This window comes from Pygocentrus nattereri, chromosome 9, assembly GCF_015220715.1.
Source record: "Pygocentrus nattereri isolate fPygNat1 chromosome 9, fPygNat1.pri, whole genome shotgun sequence".
In the NCBI taxonomy this organism is placed as follows: Eukaryota; Metazoa; Chordata; class Actinopteri; order Characiformes; family Serrasalmidae; genus Pygocentrus; species Pygocentrus nattereri.
Genome location: NC_051219.1, coordinates 22,608,845 through 22,626,969, shown reverse-complemented (window position 1 = coordinate 22,626,969; position 18,125 = coordinate 22,608,845). Strand labels below are relative to the sequence as shown.

Genomic DNA, 18,125 nt, shown 5'->3' with positions numbered 1-18,125 from the left:
GCAAAGAAATAAATTCATCTTACGCCAGAAAGTTTAGTCAGTCTGTCAATCTCATGCCAAATAAGCCTTAAAAGTTTTAAGGCACACAGAATGCTGGCTCTCTGGCAAAATCTGACTCCCCTTTGCATGTAATGTGTGAACAACCAAAATTGTGAGGGTAATCTGTAGCATCCATACACCTGCACAATCGCACAAAGGGGAGTCGGATTCTGTATCCGACTGTAAGGGGAGCCCAGAATTGTTCACAGTGGTGGTGATAGGAACTAGATGTCCACCTCTAAAAGTAATATGCAGGGTGCTGTGAGGCAAAATGGTCCCCAAAGAAAACTTATTATTTCAGATTTTCCACTACTTTTCCATCATCAACATTGCATATGAAGCTCAGAAGACATGTGTAGGTTCACTGGTGGTTCTGGATGGTAAATAAAATGTCTATATTTGTGTTGTAGTCATGGTGACCCCTGGTTCCTATCACCACCACTGTTAAGAAATCTGAACCATTTCACACCAAATCATTCTGAATCACTCTGCTTTTACATCTCAGGGATATTTTTTATGTAGAAAATTTGAAAAATCACCCAGCACCAGAGCAGGTGATGAAGGCAAAACCATCATGATTGTAGTTTATCCAGTTTTTTAGTTGATATTATGAAAATGTATAGTTACATTAAGTAATATTAGGACATTTAACAAATAAAAGTTTTTCACATCCTACCAGCACAATGTGTTTCTCATAATTTGGTGAAACCCTTAGTTTACTGAGAAAATAATTTTAGTCATAATTCTTTGGAAAGGAACAACTTTCAGATTCTTTTTTCATCTATTGGTCAGATGTTGACTTGTTCCTCTTTTCAGGAAGTTGACTTCATAATCCCCAGCTTCTTAGACATTTCCGTTCCACATCAAATGATGCACCAGTTATCAAGTTCAAACCAGTTCATGTTTTTGTTACACTGTCTGTCTGATCCAGTCAGTTTTGGTTAGCATTTTCTCTCACCTGGTTCTTTTTCTCTTCTGTTGTTTAATGGGTGATGATATCCTGCCTCAGCTTCTTGTAATTGATCTAAAAGTCTGAACAATCCTTTTAATGTAAGTTACTCTAAAGAGGTTTAATGTCAGGCATTTGTGGAGCATATCTATCAGTCTACTCATAATGAAATTTTCACACAATGCAAAGGGCAGATGATTTTCTCAAATTATGTCAAAAAATGACAAAAAAAACTTTATTCAGCAACAATATGCTCAGAAAAGCACATTGTATCATAATATTTCACAATGATGAAATATTTTCATATTGCCCAGCTCTGTGTATAGGCTCAGTAAGGAATCTCGCAGACTCATGATGACCTGAAACCACAGTGTTCACCTACAGAAAAGTTCCTATAGCCAACACTGCACCCCTTGAGCTTGCGAGAGTTTAGGGATCTACGACAGGCTGTTGAGCTCAGCGACAGATCCCTGTGCACCTGTAACGAGCGCTCGTGCTGAGGTTGGGTGGTCAGGGTATAAATGACAAAAACATTCATTTCATTCATTTCGCTTTTGTGGCATCTCATTTTTTGTTGTTTAAAATGAAAATAATTTTCTCGCTTACATGGTCACCAAATAATTGAACATGATTTTTAAACCATCATTCAATAAAGACAGTCTAACATTCATTAAATGTTAAACTGTGCTGATAGCTAGCAGAGAGGAGCTGGTTAGCGTTAGTGTAGCTAGCATGGTTGTGTTCTGACTAACTGAAAATAATGCAGTTCGGTGTGTTCGGAGTTTCAGGGTTTTTTTTGGCCAAGAATTTTTAATTGAGGTGTAGTTTGTGAGCCACATCTGTGATCACTCATGTAATCTGCTATATCTGTCTATTGGTGGGGGTTAGTTGGGGAGAACTGGCTAGGTTTGTTGGGGGTTTGGCTGGAGTTAGTGGGGTTGGGGGGGTGTAGGTGAGGAATTGTGGATTTAATTTGGATGGGTGAGATTTAGTGAAGCATTGCTGGAGTTTGTTGGGTGTTACTGGGAGTGTGGTGGCGGTTGGTTGGAATTGGTCTAGGTTAGCGGGCCATTGTTGGGGTTTGATTGGGAACAGTGAGGGTTTAGTGTGATTTGGTTGGGATTGCTGGGGCTTAGTTGGATGTGTAGCTGGGAGGTTAGGTGGGCTTGGTGGCGAATAATAATGGATGGTGGGCAATACAAAGAAGTTTGATGGGGCTGTGTGGGATTGGTGGAGGTGTGGCGGGGTTTGATGGGGCCTAGTCGAGGTTTGGTGGGGACAAGTGCGGAATAGTGAGGAGTTTAGCTGTGATTGGTGGGGGACATTGGTAGTTTGGTGGAGTTTGGTTTGGATTGGTGGAGGTCTGGTGGGGTTTGTTTGGGTTTGCTGGGAGACCGTGGTGGTTTGAGATCAGTGGGAGTTAGTGGGAATTTGGTGGAGCTTAGTTGAGATTGGTGGAAGTTTGGTGGGATCTCGTTTGGATTGGTGGGGGTCTGACTGGGTTTGATTGTGATTGCTGAGAGATGGCGGCGGTTTGGTGGGTGGAGTTGGGTTGAGATTGATGGGAGTTAGTTGGACTTTGGTGAGATTTGGTTTGGATTAGTGGGGGTCTGACTGGGTTTGATTGTGATTGCTGAGAGATGGCGGCGGTTTGGTGGGTGGAGTTGGGTTGAGATTGATGGGAGTAAGTTGGACTTTGGTGAGATTTGGTTTGGATTAGTGGGGGTCTGACTGGGTTTGATTGGGATTACTGGAAGATAGTGGTGGTTTGGTGGAGTTTGGTTGAGATTGGTGGGGTTAGCTGGAGTTTGGTGGGATCTGCTTGAGATTAGTGGGGTTAGTTGGAGTTTGGTGTCATCTGCTTGGGCTTTATGGGAATTATTAGGGGTTTGATTGTGATTGGAGTTTAAGTGTTAGTTGTGGAGTAGTGGAGAGTGTAATGGCGATTGGTGGGGGGTTAGTAGGAGTTTGTGGGGTTTAATGGGGATTGGTGGTGGTTAGTAGAGGTTTGGTTGTGTTTGGGATTGGTAGGGATAGTAGGGTTTGATTGGGTAAAGTGGGAGTCAGGTGGAGTTTGGCATGGGAGGGTGATTGTGAGCGTTTCATGAGTAAGAGGATGGTGTAAAAACTCCAGCTGTGTGTGTGTGTGTGTGTGTGTGTGTGTGTTTACTCAGAAAAAGAATTCTGAAATAGAAACTGGTTTGATGCTGGCAGGAAAATAAGTTGACTCATTAGTTCCTGATTCAGAAAGTGGAGCATAGAACAGCAATGAGTTTGTGTGGAGGGGGGGTTCACTGTTTTAGTGTAGATTTAAATGTGTGCCACCACCACCAAGCCAGCAAATCTTGCAGCCAGAATGGAAACGTTTCACCTCACAATGCGTGAGTAGTGGCACATTTGTTAACTGTAAGCAAAAACTATGAGTACAATGATTTTCGTATTCTGTGCTCATGTCAAAATATTGATTTTATATCTCAAAATAATGACTTACTTTCTTCAAATGTTGAGTTAACACATTGAAATAAAGACATTATGACATGACCTTTATATTTTTAAAATGATGACTTTTAGTTTTTAAAATATTTATTCACTATGCCAAATTTGACAAATTAATTTATTTTCCTGAAATAATTACTTACTTTCTTCAAATTTAGTAACTAATTATTTGGACAATTCTTTCTCCATTTTTGTTTCTGGTAGCAGTTTGTGAAATAATTACTTCAGGACAATAAGTCAGGACTAATGATGCTCTCTATGTGACAAGGGTGTCCAAAGTCCGGTCCAAAGTCCGGACAGATTTTAATCGGCCAATGTCTTCTGTTTTAGACATTTTTATAAGTGGCCCATCAGCCATAGCGCTGCACTTCTTCCTGTCACCTGATGGTGGCAGCAGTGCTGTAAAATTACAGTTGGATGTGCTACACTGCTTTAATGAAGTTAGCTAAAGTTTTAAGTGTTTTTTTTTTTTTTTTTTTTTCTGAATGGACCTACAGCTTCATTTACTGATCACATTTAGTCCAGATTGCAGCCATAAAGCTCAAACTAACGCTGAGATCTGCAGATTTTGATGGAAGTTTTTCATCGAGAGCCGAAGCAAATGAGCCACATATTTCGAAAGACTGCACTGAATTTATCAACAGGCATGAAACACAGCATGAACATTATGCTAAAGCAGCTGCAGCTCCCCGAATCTCACAGCACCGACTTCTTATCAGAGCAAATTCAGCAGATCAGTAAATATTATAAATATTATAAACATTTAAAAATGTTATTAGGTGGAACAATAACAGTTGTCTATGCTGTTTAATCTGCTCTTCTCATTTAATAAAGTGATTTATGAATGATGGTGCATTTATTTAAAATGTGAAGAACATGATCTAACACAACTGAAAATTTACAGATTTTTGTTTATTTCGTCTTGCAAATTATATTTTTAATAAGTAAACACATGAATAAGTATATGATTAATACATTAGTCATGTTTTATAGTTACTCTTATTTTTTATAAGCGCTTACTGGTCCAAACTGCTCTGAGCAATCTAACAATAAAGTAAGCTTTGTTCATCTTTTATACAGTGATAGGAAACATGGCAGCTTACAGAAAGCTCTGTACACTGAAGATTCTGTACACTGATATTTTGAACGTGTCATGTTTTTACTTATTTGTGAATCATTTTTCAGCCCACAGGTGTTGGACACTCCTGCTTTATGATGAAGCAGGCAGTTGGTCAGTGTTTGTCAAGTACGGATGATACACTCATAGAAGCATGTTGTGATGTAATTTATCACAGTATTTATAAAGTATGGTATTATCCATGGTCACATTTTGTGTTTTTTTTCATGTGATCTCACGTTTTTCCACGGAATCTTGCGTTTTCGCAATTTTCCACTTGGTCATTTTCACATTTTTCACAGTATCCCACATTTTCAACTTTTTTTCTGATCTCACATTTGTACGTTTCTTTTACACAATCTTGTGTTTTCCAGTTTTCACATTTTATAACAGTCACAATTACTTATTTTTTGTGATTTATTTTTTTTTTTTTGTGATGTAAACTACTGACAATATCCGGATGATGCGGTCAGAGAAGCATGTTGTGATGTAATTTATCACAGTATTAATAACGTATGGTATTATCCAGCCCCAGCCATGACTTGGCTTCTATGTGGCAATAGCTTAGTAGCCGAATCCTTCTGCTACACATTCCAGAATAGACTTTAGGGTGCTTGTTACTGCTCTATAAATGTTCTTACTGGTGCAGGAGCAGCGTATTTATCTGATTTGCTGCAGTGAAATGAGCCAAGCAGAACTCTCAGAGCTGTTTTAGTGTCCATTTAAGTCAGACCCTCATTGCTTTTGGGCGTTTTCACCCCAGGGGTTGGCGCTTGCAGAGGAATGCGCAGGTCTTTCTTTTGTTGTTGTTTTCGCTGTGAGATCAGCTTTCATTTTGGCTTCAGTGTCTTTCTCTGTAATTGATTATTTTTTTTAAGTCATTGATCAGTAGCTGTATAGTAGTATCAGTGCATGTATCAAAAAGCAGTATAAGGCTGTTTTGGGCACAGAACTGGCCTGTAACTCTGAACAGACATTCTCTCTTTGAACCTCATCTTTTGTAAGTGAGCTACACCCCAAAGTGAGCAGTGCAAATACTGTACTGCAAATACAATGTTTACTTCAACAGAGCAGCTACTGCAGATTCAACAGTTGCAGTCCAGAAATCAGGAGATGTTGCAGCCCCCTCAGGCCCCCCATCCCCCTTTTCTGTGTCCCTGTTGTGATTTAAAAAGTATAAAAATAGTACAGAATGTGCTGACAAGCTGTACTCGCCGCTCTGTAAGCAGTTCAGTTTATTAAAGATGAGAAATGTTTGTGTTTGGCTGTTTTAGGACTTTTATGTTGAAGAGCCTGAATGTAACAGGAGTCATGGGTTTTCTGGAGTAGAGCAGAGGGCTGTGTTTTAGCTGTTGGCGCTAGAGAGGCTGTGTTTCTTCTGTTTCCAGTTAATTATAAATAAAGCTACATTGTGGAACAAAGCTTTGAATATGGGCATGTGGTTAGCACCATGCTTATTGGTGGGGTCTACACAAACTTTAAGAACAAGCAAACTTCAGACTCGAAACACATCTTGGCTGATGTTCCACACTGGGAGTGAGCAGGGGAAACTGGAAATTGGAGAATGTGAATTTTTAGCTAAACTATCCCTTCAAGTGCCTCGTTTACTCTCTCTCTCTCTCTCTCTCTCTCTCTCTCTCTCTCTCTCTCTCTCTCTCTCTCTCTCTCTCTCTCTCTCTCTCTCTCTCTCTCTCTCTCTCTCTCTCTCTCTCTCTCTCTCTCTCTCTCTCTCTCTCTCTCTTTCTCTTTCTCTCCTGCTGTGTCTCTCAGCCCTAACTCTCCCACTGTGTTCATGGCGAGGCGTATGAAGCTCCTGTTTCTGCTTGTGGACTTCAGACGTTCTCTGCTGGCAGAGCTGCTGAGCTCCAATTAGCCTGATTTGCTCCAGTCTGCGTTACAGTGTTTCCTCGTCCAGGTCAGCAGTAAAGAGTCGCTCTGACTTGCCTCTTCGCTCTGAATTACTGTATAAACTTCCTTTCTTCAGTTCACAGAGCAGCTCACATTAGCAGAGCAATATCTTATTTAACACTTCCTGCGTTACAGCCCAGACCCATACTCTCTCTCGCACTCACATTTTATATATAACTCTCTCTGTCTCTCGTGGTCTCTCTCTCTCTCTCTCTCTCTCTCTCTCTCTCTCTCTCTCTCTCTCTCTCTCTCTCTCTCTCTCTCTCTCTCGCTCTCTCTCGCTCTCTCTTGCTCTCTCTCGCTCTCGCTCTCTCTCTCTCTTGCTCGCTCTCGCTCTCGCTCTCTCTCTCGCTCTCTCTCTCTCTCTCTCGCTCTCTCGCTCTCTCGCTCTCTCTCGCTCTCGCTCTCTCTCTCGCTCTCTCTCTCTCTCGCGCTCTCTCGCGCTCTCTCTCTCTCGCGCTCTCTCTCTCTCGCGCTCTCTCGCTCTCTCTCTCGCTCTCTCTCTCACTGTCTCTCTTGTGTGATCTTATGTTTTAACATTTTCATGTGATCTCACGCTTTTTACATGATCACACAATTTCACCTTTTTTGTGTGATCTCACATTTTCATGTTTTTCCAATAAATATCATGTTTTCACATTTTTTCCACTTGGTCATTTGCACATTTTTCATGTGATCTCACGTTAACTTTTTTTCACGTCACGTTATGTTTTCACATTTTCATAGTAATCCCACATTTTCACAGTTTTCTGATCTAACATTTGTATGTTTTTTTCACGCAATCTCATTTTTTCGTTTTCCAATTTTCTCATTTGATTTCTTATATCATGTACTTCTCACACTTTATTTTTTGTGATCTCCCCCTTTCTCATGTAATCTCACGTTTTCACATTTTTTACATCATTTTATTATTATTTTTTTTTTACATTCTCACATTTTTACATCTCTGTTTCTTTTAAGCCAATCTGAGTCTTAATGTTAAAGCAGAAAAAAATCCTACATTCATGCAGGGCTGAACTCTCACTCTGCTATCACATTGTCTGAAAAGTCCCATTTAAATGACAAAGTCCACGCTGTACAATAATAATAATAATAACAATAATAATATAAACCGGAGAGGTCTGAGCACAGACTTGTTTGTTTAGTAATTTGTACGCATTGAATGGCTGTTTGTGATATATTGTTGGCAGTGGATCTGCAGTGGATTGTCCTCAAGCCAGGTGGCCTGAGGATCCCCGAGACCCCAGGCAGACTGGCCAGAGTCCTGGAGCTGAATTTATCAAAAATAATTGCAATAAGAAAAATCACAGTTGGATATTTTGCCAGTTCGTCCACACAGTTTAGCCAACCTGTGAAATCGTATGTATGGAACTTGGCGATGAGCTCAGCTGAGTATCTGCTCCTGCAAGTTCTGGACCTTGTGTGCGTTCTGGGTTAGTGTTGGTGACCATGTCCCTCATTAGTCCTTCAGAGGAGATTCTGACCCTCCATCTGAGCCGGTGTGTATCTTTTTTGGGAGTTTTTTGGTTCGTGCGGACCCTGGCAGAAAAGAACTTGCACCACTCGTTCTATTTCCAGATGGAGAAGTGGGTCGGCATCCGCTGGGGGAGTTAATGTCTGTCCAGTCGCCACTCTTATACTGAAAACCCAAAAGGTATCATGTATATTGAGCACAATGTGGGCGAACAAGCCCAACTGGGACTGTAATAGAGGTCTGACTACAGAACGGGACTGGGTCCAGTGGCAGGGTCCAGCTTTGCCCTGATTTTTAGCATCAGACTTGATTTGTTTTCTAATGAGTGAATTTTGAAATTTATTTATTTATTTTCTAGTAGATCTTCTTAGCCCTACCCTTTGAACCCCCAGCAGTTTAGCCCTGCCTATTCAGCCCCCAGCAGTTTAGCCCTGCCCCATCAGCCTACAACAATTTATCCCCGCCCATTCAGCCCACAGCATTTTGGCCCCGCCCATTCTAGCCTACAACAGGTTAGTCCCACCCCTATAGGTTAGCCTATAGCAGTTTAGTCCTGACAATTCAGCTTACTGCAGTTTAGAGCCCCTGATTCTGCCTACTGAGCTTACAGGGGTAAATACACCAGACAATACAATATAAATGTGGGATATGGGCCCTTTAAGTTCTGTGATCTACTCCTAGGAGACCAGTCAGCTATTCTGGCAGCATGCTGAGCTGTTGGCAGTGAGCTGGGAGTTGAATGGCTGCTGCTGGGGGAGTGGGTGACCTGGTGGGGGACTCAGGGGTTGCTGGCAGCAGTTTGTTCAATCAGAAAAAAAATGATTAAATGCTAAATGATAATGTTCATTTGTACATGATACTGTTCATTAATGTGAACACACTTTAATACAGCTGTGTGTGTGTAAGTAAGCTTACACGTACACGCACACTGACAGTAAGCTGTTTATCGGCTCCTGGTGTCTCCACACAGATGTTTTTACTCTCCCGCTCAGTGCTGAAGGCTCCTCTGGTTCCTGTAGGAACTCAGTTAATCCTCTCAGCTGCAGATTAAAAACATTTGAGTTTTTATTAGATAATCTGCTGTTGGTCCTGGTGTTAGTCTGGAGATCCTTCTGCTCTTTGCTGTGGATGATGATTCTTAGATAGCTGAGCTGCTTTTCTCAAAGTGGATTAACTATTTCTAGATTTAAAAAGAGAAATCAGATTTTCTTTACTTGTTCTTCTCTGTTTCTCTTTTTCACTCCTTTCTGCTCTCACTGAGCTCCCACAGGCAGCCCAGCACTGCAGGAACTGTAGGGTTCAGCTTCATTTGGTTTTGGAGCAGTCAGGTTTGGTTCAGTTTGGTCAGGTAAGGATTGGTTCAGAAAAGTTTGAGTTTGCTTCAGTTTGGTCTGGTTGTGTTCAATTTGGGCTGGTTGGGTTTGGTTCAGTCTGGTTTGCTTCAGTTTAGTTAGGTTGGGTTCAGTTTGGTCTGATTGGGTTTGATACAATCTGGTTGGGTCTGGTTTGAACAAGATGGATTCGGTTCAGTTTGGTCAGGTTGGATTTGTTTCAGTCTGGTTTGGTCAGGTTGGTTTTGGTTCAGTCTTGTTTTGGTTCAGTTTGGTCAGGATGGGTTTGGTTCACTTTGGTCAGGTTGGGTTTGTTACAGTGGTTGGATTTGATTGTTTGGTCAGGTTGGGTTTGGTACAGTCTTGATTTGGTACAGTTCGGTCAGGTTGTGTTTCGTTGTGTCTGCTTTGATTTAGTTTTGTCTGGTTTAAGGTACTTTGGTTTGTTTTTATTAGTGTAATGTGTTGTATTTAGTTAACTTTATAAATAATGGTCAGCTTCAGTCTTTTTTCTTTCTGAGCGGTGTGTTTTTGATGTGTGTTAATGTCTCAATGCTGAGGTGGAGGACTCTAGCTGGTGTGGCCGCTCTGAGGAGGAAGTGTAGTGGCTCAACTTAAATGGAACGCACACAAACTTGTATTTTTCTTTCTGTTTTTCTGCGGTGCTGAATTCCAGCAGGCGAGGCTGTTTCAGTCTGCAGCGCTGTCAGGCTGATAGCTCCACTGGGAAATTAGGGATTACAGTCTTCTTTTACTGCCTGCTTCCTAAAGCGTACACAGAAACGTCCTCTGATGTTTTCTCCTTAGTTCTGCAGCTCTAAGAGGATGAGGAGCCTCAGTGCTGGTGACTAATGCTGATGAGTTTTGGGGTCATTACACTCACCCTTGTTTGGTCATGTGTTTGCTGCTTGCTGTGTTTGAGGTCATTTTAGGTCTTGTCTAACTAACGGTGTCCATTGCTGTGTCTGAGAGTAAACCCAAAAACTTCTGAACACTTTCTCCACTGTATCTGTTCATATATGTTTGTAGACTTGCATTTATTTATTGGTTAGTTGTGCAGCCATTCACTAAAATACAATAGTAGAAGATAGTAGAGGCAGGGTCTACTAATTATTACATACACCAAAAATCAGTGCCTGAAAATTCACCTTATGTCAATATGTTTGTTAATAAGTTACTGTTAATAAGATACAAGATGAAACGTCATACAGGATGATACTTTTTGATATAGTACAATATGTCATGATACAGTACGATACTTTGACACAGTGCAACATGGTATGATACAATAAGATACATTATGATACGTGTGATAAGTTAAGGTACAATACAATATTTCATGATATGGTACGATGCATTGTGATGTACTATGACACTTTATGGTTACAATACGATACTTGGTACAATATGATAGGTCATAATAAAATACGATACTTAAGTAATAAGTTATGGTAAAACACAATACTTTATGGTACAGTATGATACTTTATGATACAGTACGAAACTTTTTGATACAGTGTAATACGTTATGGTACAATATGATACAATGCGATACTTAATGATGCAGTATAATAAGTTATGGTTAAATATGATACTTTGATACAGTATGATACATGATACAGTATGAAAAGCTGTAATTACTGTAAGTTGTGATACAACATGATACATGATACACATTTGGTGAATGGTATTGGGTTCATTTCGGGCTGATTCCAGGTTGTTTTTCTGTCACAGCTGCTGACTAAAAAACTGCTCAGTGGTGATGACAGTTTGGGAATTTAGTGTAGTCTCATTTTCTGACCAAATTGGCTGATAGTCAAATGTGATCTTAATCACCCATTTTCTGTTTGTGGCAAAGTAAGAAGTAAAAAATTTCAAATGGCTTGAGTGTGTCCTACAGCTGTCAAACTCATTTCCTAGCCAAGGTGTCTCAGCGGAGTGATATAGTGTTTATGAAAAACCTGTGATGTTATGGTGAAGTATCAGCATGGTTAAAACGCCTCTCAGCCATTCAGCTTGCGTGGCCAAAGCTAACTGTTGTATAATTTGTTATACAGTACTTTATGATACTTTATGATTGAGTTTGATACTTTATGATACAATATGTGACATTATAGTAACATGATACGTTATGACACAATATGACGCATAATGGTGCAGTACGATACAATTCGAAGAGGAATATGTTAGACAGAACAATAAATTATGATAGTGTTATACTTTGTTTTAAATGATACGCTATGATTAAAATATGATTTTATGAAATATGAAGTTATACAATGATACATAATGGTACATAATCATACAATTCAATACTTAGTATTGTATTACAATACTACAATATATGTTAATAGTACAAAACTTATCGTCCTCTATCATAACATACTGGTAATGTTAATGTGTAATGCCTTATGGTACAAAATGATACATAATGATGCAATATGATATGTTATGATACAGTATAATGTTATAATGCAGTGTAATACCTTATAGTACTGATTTGTAATGATACAGTAGGATACTTCATGATGCAGTATGATACGTTATGGTACAATACCTTTTGATACCTTATGTTACTTTATGATACAATATGATACTTTATGATACAGTATAATACATAATATAATACTTTATGATCCAGTATGAAACTTTGTAATATAATCAGTTATGTTCAGATTTGATTTTGTGGTTCAGTATATGCTGTTATTATATCCCTGTTAGCACAGAGCAGCGTGGTATGAGAGTGAGTTACTGCCAGTTGGCAAGTAAATTTTGCATTAATTTGTAAAGCCTCTCTCTCCCTCTCTCTCTCTTTCTCTCTCTGTATGATTGTGATCCTCTCTCGGCCAGGCTCTGATGTGATCAGTGGGGATGAAGCAGGACGTGAGCAGAGGCTGAATGCTCTTTCTGTCTCTCTCAGTTCACTTCAGTTGAGTTTAATGCTCTTTATTAGCGTGAGCTGCTTTACGCTACAGCGCAGTGATATAAGAGCACTGAAGCTAACACGCGCACTGTGCCGTAAACACGCATACACTTATTAGCATTTGATCCTACTCCACTATAATAATATACAGCAGTGTGCACTAATTTTCAGAAAATTCTCCAGCTGTTTTCAAATGTAAATATTCCAAATCAAAGCTGGGCTTGTGTGTTTTATTGTCTGTACTCCACTGCACTGTGTGCTGTTCACACAAATCAAAATCAAAATGAATTGTGCTGAGAATTTCAAATTTGATGATGCACTGAATTCTAAGAAATCATTGAAAATAAGCTGCCTCTCTCTCTCTCTCTCTCTCTCTCTCTCTCTCTCTCTCTCTCTCTCTCTCTCTCTCTCTCTCTCTCTCTCTCTCTCTCTCTCTACCCCTTTCTCTGTCTGTTTCTCTCTATACCCCTTTCTCTCTCTTTCACCACTCTCTCTCTTTCCCCTATTTTATTTATCTTTCTCTCTTCCTCCCCTCTCCTTCTGTCTAGCCCTTTCTGTTTCTCTATACCTCTTTCTGTCTATCTTTCTCTCTCTCCCCCCTTTCATTTCTCTCTCTGTCTCTCTCTGTCTTTTTCTCTCTCTCCCCCTTTTATTTTTTTTTCTCTCTCCCTCTCTTCTGTTTCTCTCTACCCCTTTCTCTGTCTGTCTTTCATTTCTCTCTCTCTCTCCCTCCCCTCTCTCTATCCCTTTCTGTTTCTCTCTCTACTCCTTTCTCTATCTTTCTCCCCTTCTCCCCCCTTTATTTCTCTCTCACGTGCTCTCTCACTCTCTTGCTCTCTCCCCCCGCCCCCCCCCTTCTCTGAGTTGTGAGCATGAGTTGTTTGTGTTTATTTTTAGTGTTTTAATAAACACTGAGAATGGAATCTCTACCAGCAGTGTTCTCTCTCTCACCCCCCCTTATCTATATCTATCTCTCTATCTCTCTCCCTCATTTGGTGCTGTATGTGATTGTAACTGTAGGCTGTTCTGCTCATTTACAACTCCAAATGGTCTCATTACTGAGATCAGCATCATCAGCATCATCCTCAGCCCGTTGCCATGGCGATGCCACAGCACGGGTCAAGGGGGTTGCGGGTACAAGGGGAAGAAGGATGATGTCATCATAGAGAAATTCTGTTTACATGTTCTCTTCTCTCTTTTCTCTTCTTTTCTCTTTTTCTCTTTTCTTTTTTCTTTTTCTCTTCGCTTCTCTTATCTTCTTTCTCTTTTTTTTCTCTTCTTTTTTTTAAAGAATGATATGCCATTAGATTTATCTCTCGGTGTGTGATGGTAGTGCTGTGATTGCAGGGCTGTATCTGGATGATGAGGTCAGACGCTATGCTCCTGTCAGTTGTTCTCTATGGTAGTGAAGAGGATGTCAGTCTCAGTAAAGGAGCAGCATCAGCGTCATGGGAATCACATATTAAACTAGCTAACTAAGCACATTACACCAACTAAGCACATTTCCCTGATAGTGCTAGGTAGTGATTTTTTAGGTGTTTGTTAGATGGTTGCTACAGTATTTTTGCCGGTTGGTATATTGTATCTGTGGTTTTTTAGGTAGTTGTTAGGTGGTTGCTCTGGTATTTTAGGTGGTTGCTACAATATTTTAGGTGGTTGGTAGGTTGTTGCTGTGGTATTTTAGGTGGTTTATAGTATGTAGTGAGGCAGTTACTATTTTTTTGCTGTTGTATCCCATGCAATGCTAAGGTGTTGCCAGCTGCTTGCTGTGGTTTCTTGGGTGGTTGTCAAGGTATTAAGACTGCCCTGCTAAATTTGAAGTTCATCCATTCTACTCATCACTGGTTGCTAAGCAACAACAGTCACTTTACTGACACTTCATGCAGGAACTTTATTTTTGGCTGAAGATGATTATGGTAAATAAGTTTGTTACTGTAATGATCTGTGACCAAATAAAAGTCGAGGTCTTACTCAGTAACACAGGTCATCCATTGGGGTGTGTGTGTGTGTGTGTGTGTGTGTGTGTGTGTGTGTGTGTGTGTGTGTGAGAGAGAGATGTTTAACAGCGTTCTTTCTGCTCTCTGCAGTATCTGGAGGGTTCCTAATGTGAACTGTGTGGACAGTAATGGATACACTCCTCTACATCACGCTGCTCTGAATGGACACAGGTGAGGGTTTACCTGATGCATTGACCGCTGTGTCTCTGTGTTATGCACAATTGATGTGTTTTTGATTAAATACTGAATCTGATATTGGCACTAAAGGCTTTAACTTTCAGCATTTTCTTCATCAGTTCACTAGGTGGCACTGTTTTTCTAACTAACCTTAAGCCTTATTTTCAGCTAGCAGAGTCAGCTAACATTTGCTATTTTCAGTGGTTAGCTAGCGTTAGCTATTTTTAGTAGCAGAGTTAGCTAATGTTGAATATTTTCAGTTAGCAGAGTTAACTAGTGTTAGTTATTTTAGTTAGCAGAGTTAGCTAATGTTGGATATTTTCAGTTAGCAGTGTTAACTATTGTTAGTTATTTTAGTTAGCAGAGTTAGCTAATGTTGGATATTTTCAGTTAGCAGAGTTAACTAGTGTTAATTATTTAAGTTAGAGTTAGCTAATGGATATTTTCAGTTAGCAGTGTTAACTAGTGTTAGTTATTTCTAGCTAGGAGAGTTAGCTAGTGTTAATTATTTCAATTAGTAGAGTTTGCCAGTGTTAGCTGTTTTGGTTAGCAAAATTAATGAGACCTAGCTACAACCCTAATTTCAATGAAGTTGGGACGTTGTGTAAATAAAAGCAGAATATGATGATTTGCAAATCCTTTTCAACTTATATTCAAATGAACACACTACAAAGAAAATATATTTAATGTTCAAACGGATAAACTGTATTGTTTTTTGCAAATATTCACTCATTTTGAATTTGATGCCTGCAACACGTTCCAAAGAAGTTGGGACAGGGGCAACAAAAGACTGGGAAAGTTGAGGAATGCTCAAAAAACACCTGTTTGGAACATTCCACAGGTGAACAGGTTAATTGGAAACAGGTGAGTGTCATTATTGGGTATAAAGGGAGCATCCCTGAAAGGCTCAATCATTCACAAGCAAGGATGGGGCGAGGTTCACCACTTTGTGAACAACTGCGTGAGCAAATAGTCCAACAGTTTAAGAACAACGTTTCTCATTGTACAATTGCAAATTTAAGGATTTCATCATCTACAGTCCATAATATCATTAAAAGATTCAGAGAATCTGGAGAAAGCTCTGCAAATCAGAAAACCAAGATTGAATGCCGTGAGTTTCGATCCCTCAGGCGGCACTGCATTAAAAACCGACATCATTCTGTAACAGATATTATCACATGGGCTCAGGAACGCTTCAGAAAACCATTGTCAGTGAACACAGTTTGTTGCTCCATCTACAAGTGCAAGTTAAAACTCTGCCATGCAAAGCGAAAGTGATATATCAACAACACCCAGGAATGCCGCCGGCTTCTCTGGGCCCGAGCTCATCTGAGATGGACTGATGCAAAGTAGAAAAGTGTCCTGTGCTTTGACGAGTCCACATTTCAAATTGTTTTTGGAAATCCTGGACGTTGTGTCCTCTGGGCCAAAGAGGAAAAGGACTGTTATCGGCGCAAAGTTCAAAAGCCACCATCTCTGATGGTGTGGGGGTGTGTTAGTGCCCATGGCATGGGTAACTTGCACATTTGTGAAGGCACCATTAATGCTGAAAGGTACATACAGTTTTTGGAGCAACATATGCTGCCATCCAAGCAACGTCTTTTTCAGGGACATCCTGCTTATTTCAGCAAGACAGTGCCAAGCCACATTCTGCACATTACAACAGCGTGGCTTCATAGTAAAAGAATGCGGGTACTAGACTGGCCTGCCTGCAGTCCAGACCAGTCTCCCATTGAAAATGTGTGGCGCATTATGAAGCGCAAAATACGACAACAGAGACCCCGGACTGTTGAGCAACTGAAGTTGTACATCAAGCAAGAATGGGAAAGAATTCCACCTTCAAAGCTTCAACAATTAGTGTCCTCACTTCCCAAACGCTTATTGAGTATTGAGTCTTCTTTGGAACATGTTGCAGGCATCAAATTCAAAATGAGTGAATATTTGCAGAAAACAAAAAGGTTTATCCATTTGAACGTTAAATATCTTGTCTTTGTAGTGTATTCAATTGAATATAGGTTGGAAAGGATTTACAAATCGTCGCATTCTGTTTTTATTTGTTTTACACAATGTCCCAACTTCATTGGAACTGGGGTTGTATTTTGATTATTTTTTTAACAAAAGGAGACGATGTATTACTAATTATTATCCTTGATTATTTATATATATTATTTGTTGTTCTTTGACCCCCCTCCCCCCAGTGAGGTGGTGGAGCTGCTGTTGAGGAACGAAGCTTCAACTAACGTAGCTGACAGTAAGGGCTGTTATCCGCTGCACCTGGCCGCGTGGAAGGGTGACCAGCGCATCGTCCGGCTGCTCGTTCACCAGGGTCCATCACACCCTAAACTCAATGAACAGGTCAGAACACGTTTTGGATCTGCTTTTCTGTTTTTTCTTTTTCCTTTAGTGTGTTGTATATTATGCATGTAAATGTTCTACAAAGTCACAAAGCTCAGCATTCCCTCCAGAGAGAGAAACTCTCTCCCACAGAAGCCACTTTTCTCAGCTGTCTGAAACGCCTCGTTGGTATTCCAGCCCTTTACATTTGTTACAAGATGATGCAATCTCATCCTTACTGCCTGCCTACTGGCGAGCCTGGTACACCCTCACACAGCGCACAGCAGCTACTGGAGGAGGTTTGTTTGGTGTTGTAGCCTTGTGGAGACACTGACCTGACTTTCAGGACTGACTTTCTACTCTGGATCAAACTGATATGGCAGAACCGACACCGCTGGAGAAATAGCCACAGCGGAGTTTACAGCTGCTCAGGAAAGAAGAGTCTGTCTGCAGACTGCAGAGGCAGAACTGCTCTGGACGCTGACCGATAAGAACAGAGTGAGAGATGACCATTCAGAGCACTCTGGGCTTAAAGACACAGTGTTTCAGATAGAGGGTGAATAGAGATGCACAGTATGAGGAAAATATTGTGGTTTTGGAACAGTTGTAAATCTATTCTAGACCCCAAAAATTAAATTCTGAACATTAAAAAATGAGCACAGTAGGTCCCCTTTCTAAGATTTGCAGCATATTCACTCTTTGTAGAGCTGTCAAGAGAGCAGAGGAGAAGATCAGGACCTTCAAAGAGGTAAAGAAATCTCTCTGAACAACATCTGAAGTTACTGGAGCTTGTCCAACATGATCAGGATGGAAAGTTCCACTTTTTCTTATAGGAAGGGTTCTCTTGTTATTCTTTGTCATAATGAAGTAGGAAAGAACAGATAATCATGGAGAGAATTTGTGTCAAATTGAAAAGCCCTCACTACATTTGGAAAGCACTCACTACAGGTGAAATGCGGTGAACACCACACTTGTAAAAAAAGATGGTTCTTCAAGGGTTCTTTTGTGAAGACAGCTGTATTTCCATATAGAACCGTGAACACTTAAAGCACCATTTGCCTGCTTAAATGGTTCTTTGCATGTTGCATAAGATGAACAAATACAAGAAAAATACAATAACAAAAGAATGAAATGTAATATTCCAGTAAAAACAAGGGAAATTAGAAAAATAAACAAGTTAAATGCTAAAGTAAGGAAATATGTTTTTAACTGTTTTTTAAAAATACTGACCGAAGGAGCCTGGCGGGTGTTTATCAGAATTGTGTTCCAGATCTTTGCTGTATAAAAATAGAACCTCTCTGCTTTAATGTGTGGAACATTGAGAAGCAGCACTACTTGATCTTAAAGCTCGATTTGGAACATCATCGATATGCACTTAGA

General features: G+C 40.2%; 1 protein-coding gene across 8 annotated transcripts in view; it reads left to right on the top strand.

The window, feature by feature from the left end:
- The window catches only part of LOC108424985 (ankyrin repeat and SAM domain-containing protein 1A), a 109,609-nt gene that overhangs the window by 15,814 nt on the left and 75,670 nt on the right, over positions 1-18,125 (top strand). For all 8 annotated transcript variants that reach the window (XM_037541177.1, XM_017693353.2, XM_017693349.2 and 5 more), the window contains exons 2-3: positions 14,325-14,405; positions 16,610-16,766. In XM_037541177.1, the coding sequence (XP_037397074.1) occupies positions 14,325-14,405; positions 16,610-16,766 (238 nt within the window). The remainder of the gene's footprint in view (positions 1-14,324; positions 14,406-16,609; positions 16,767-18,125) is intronic.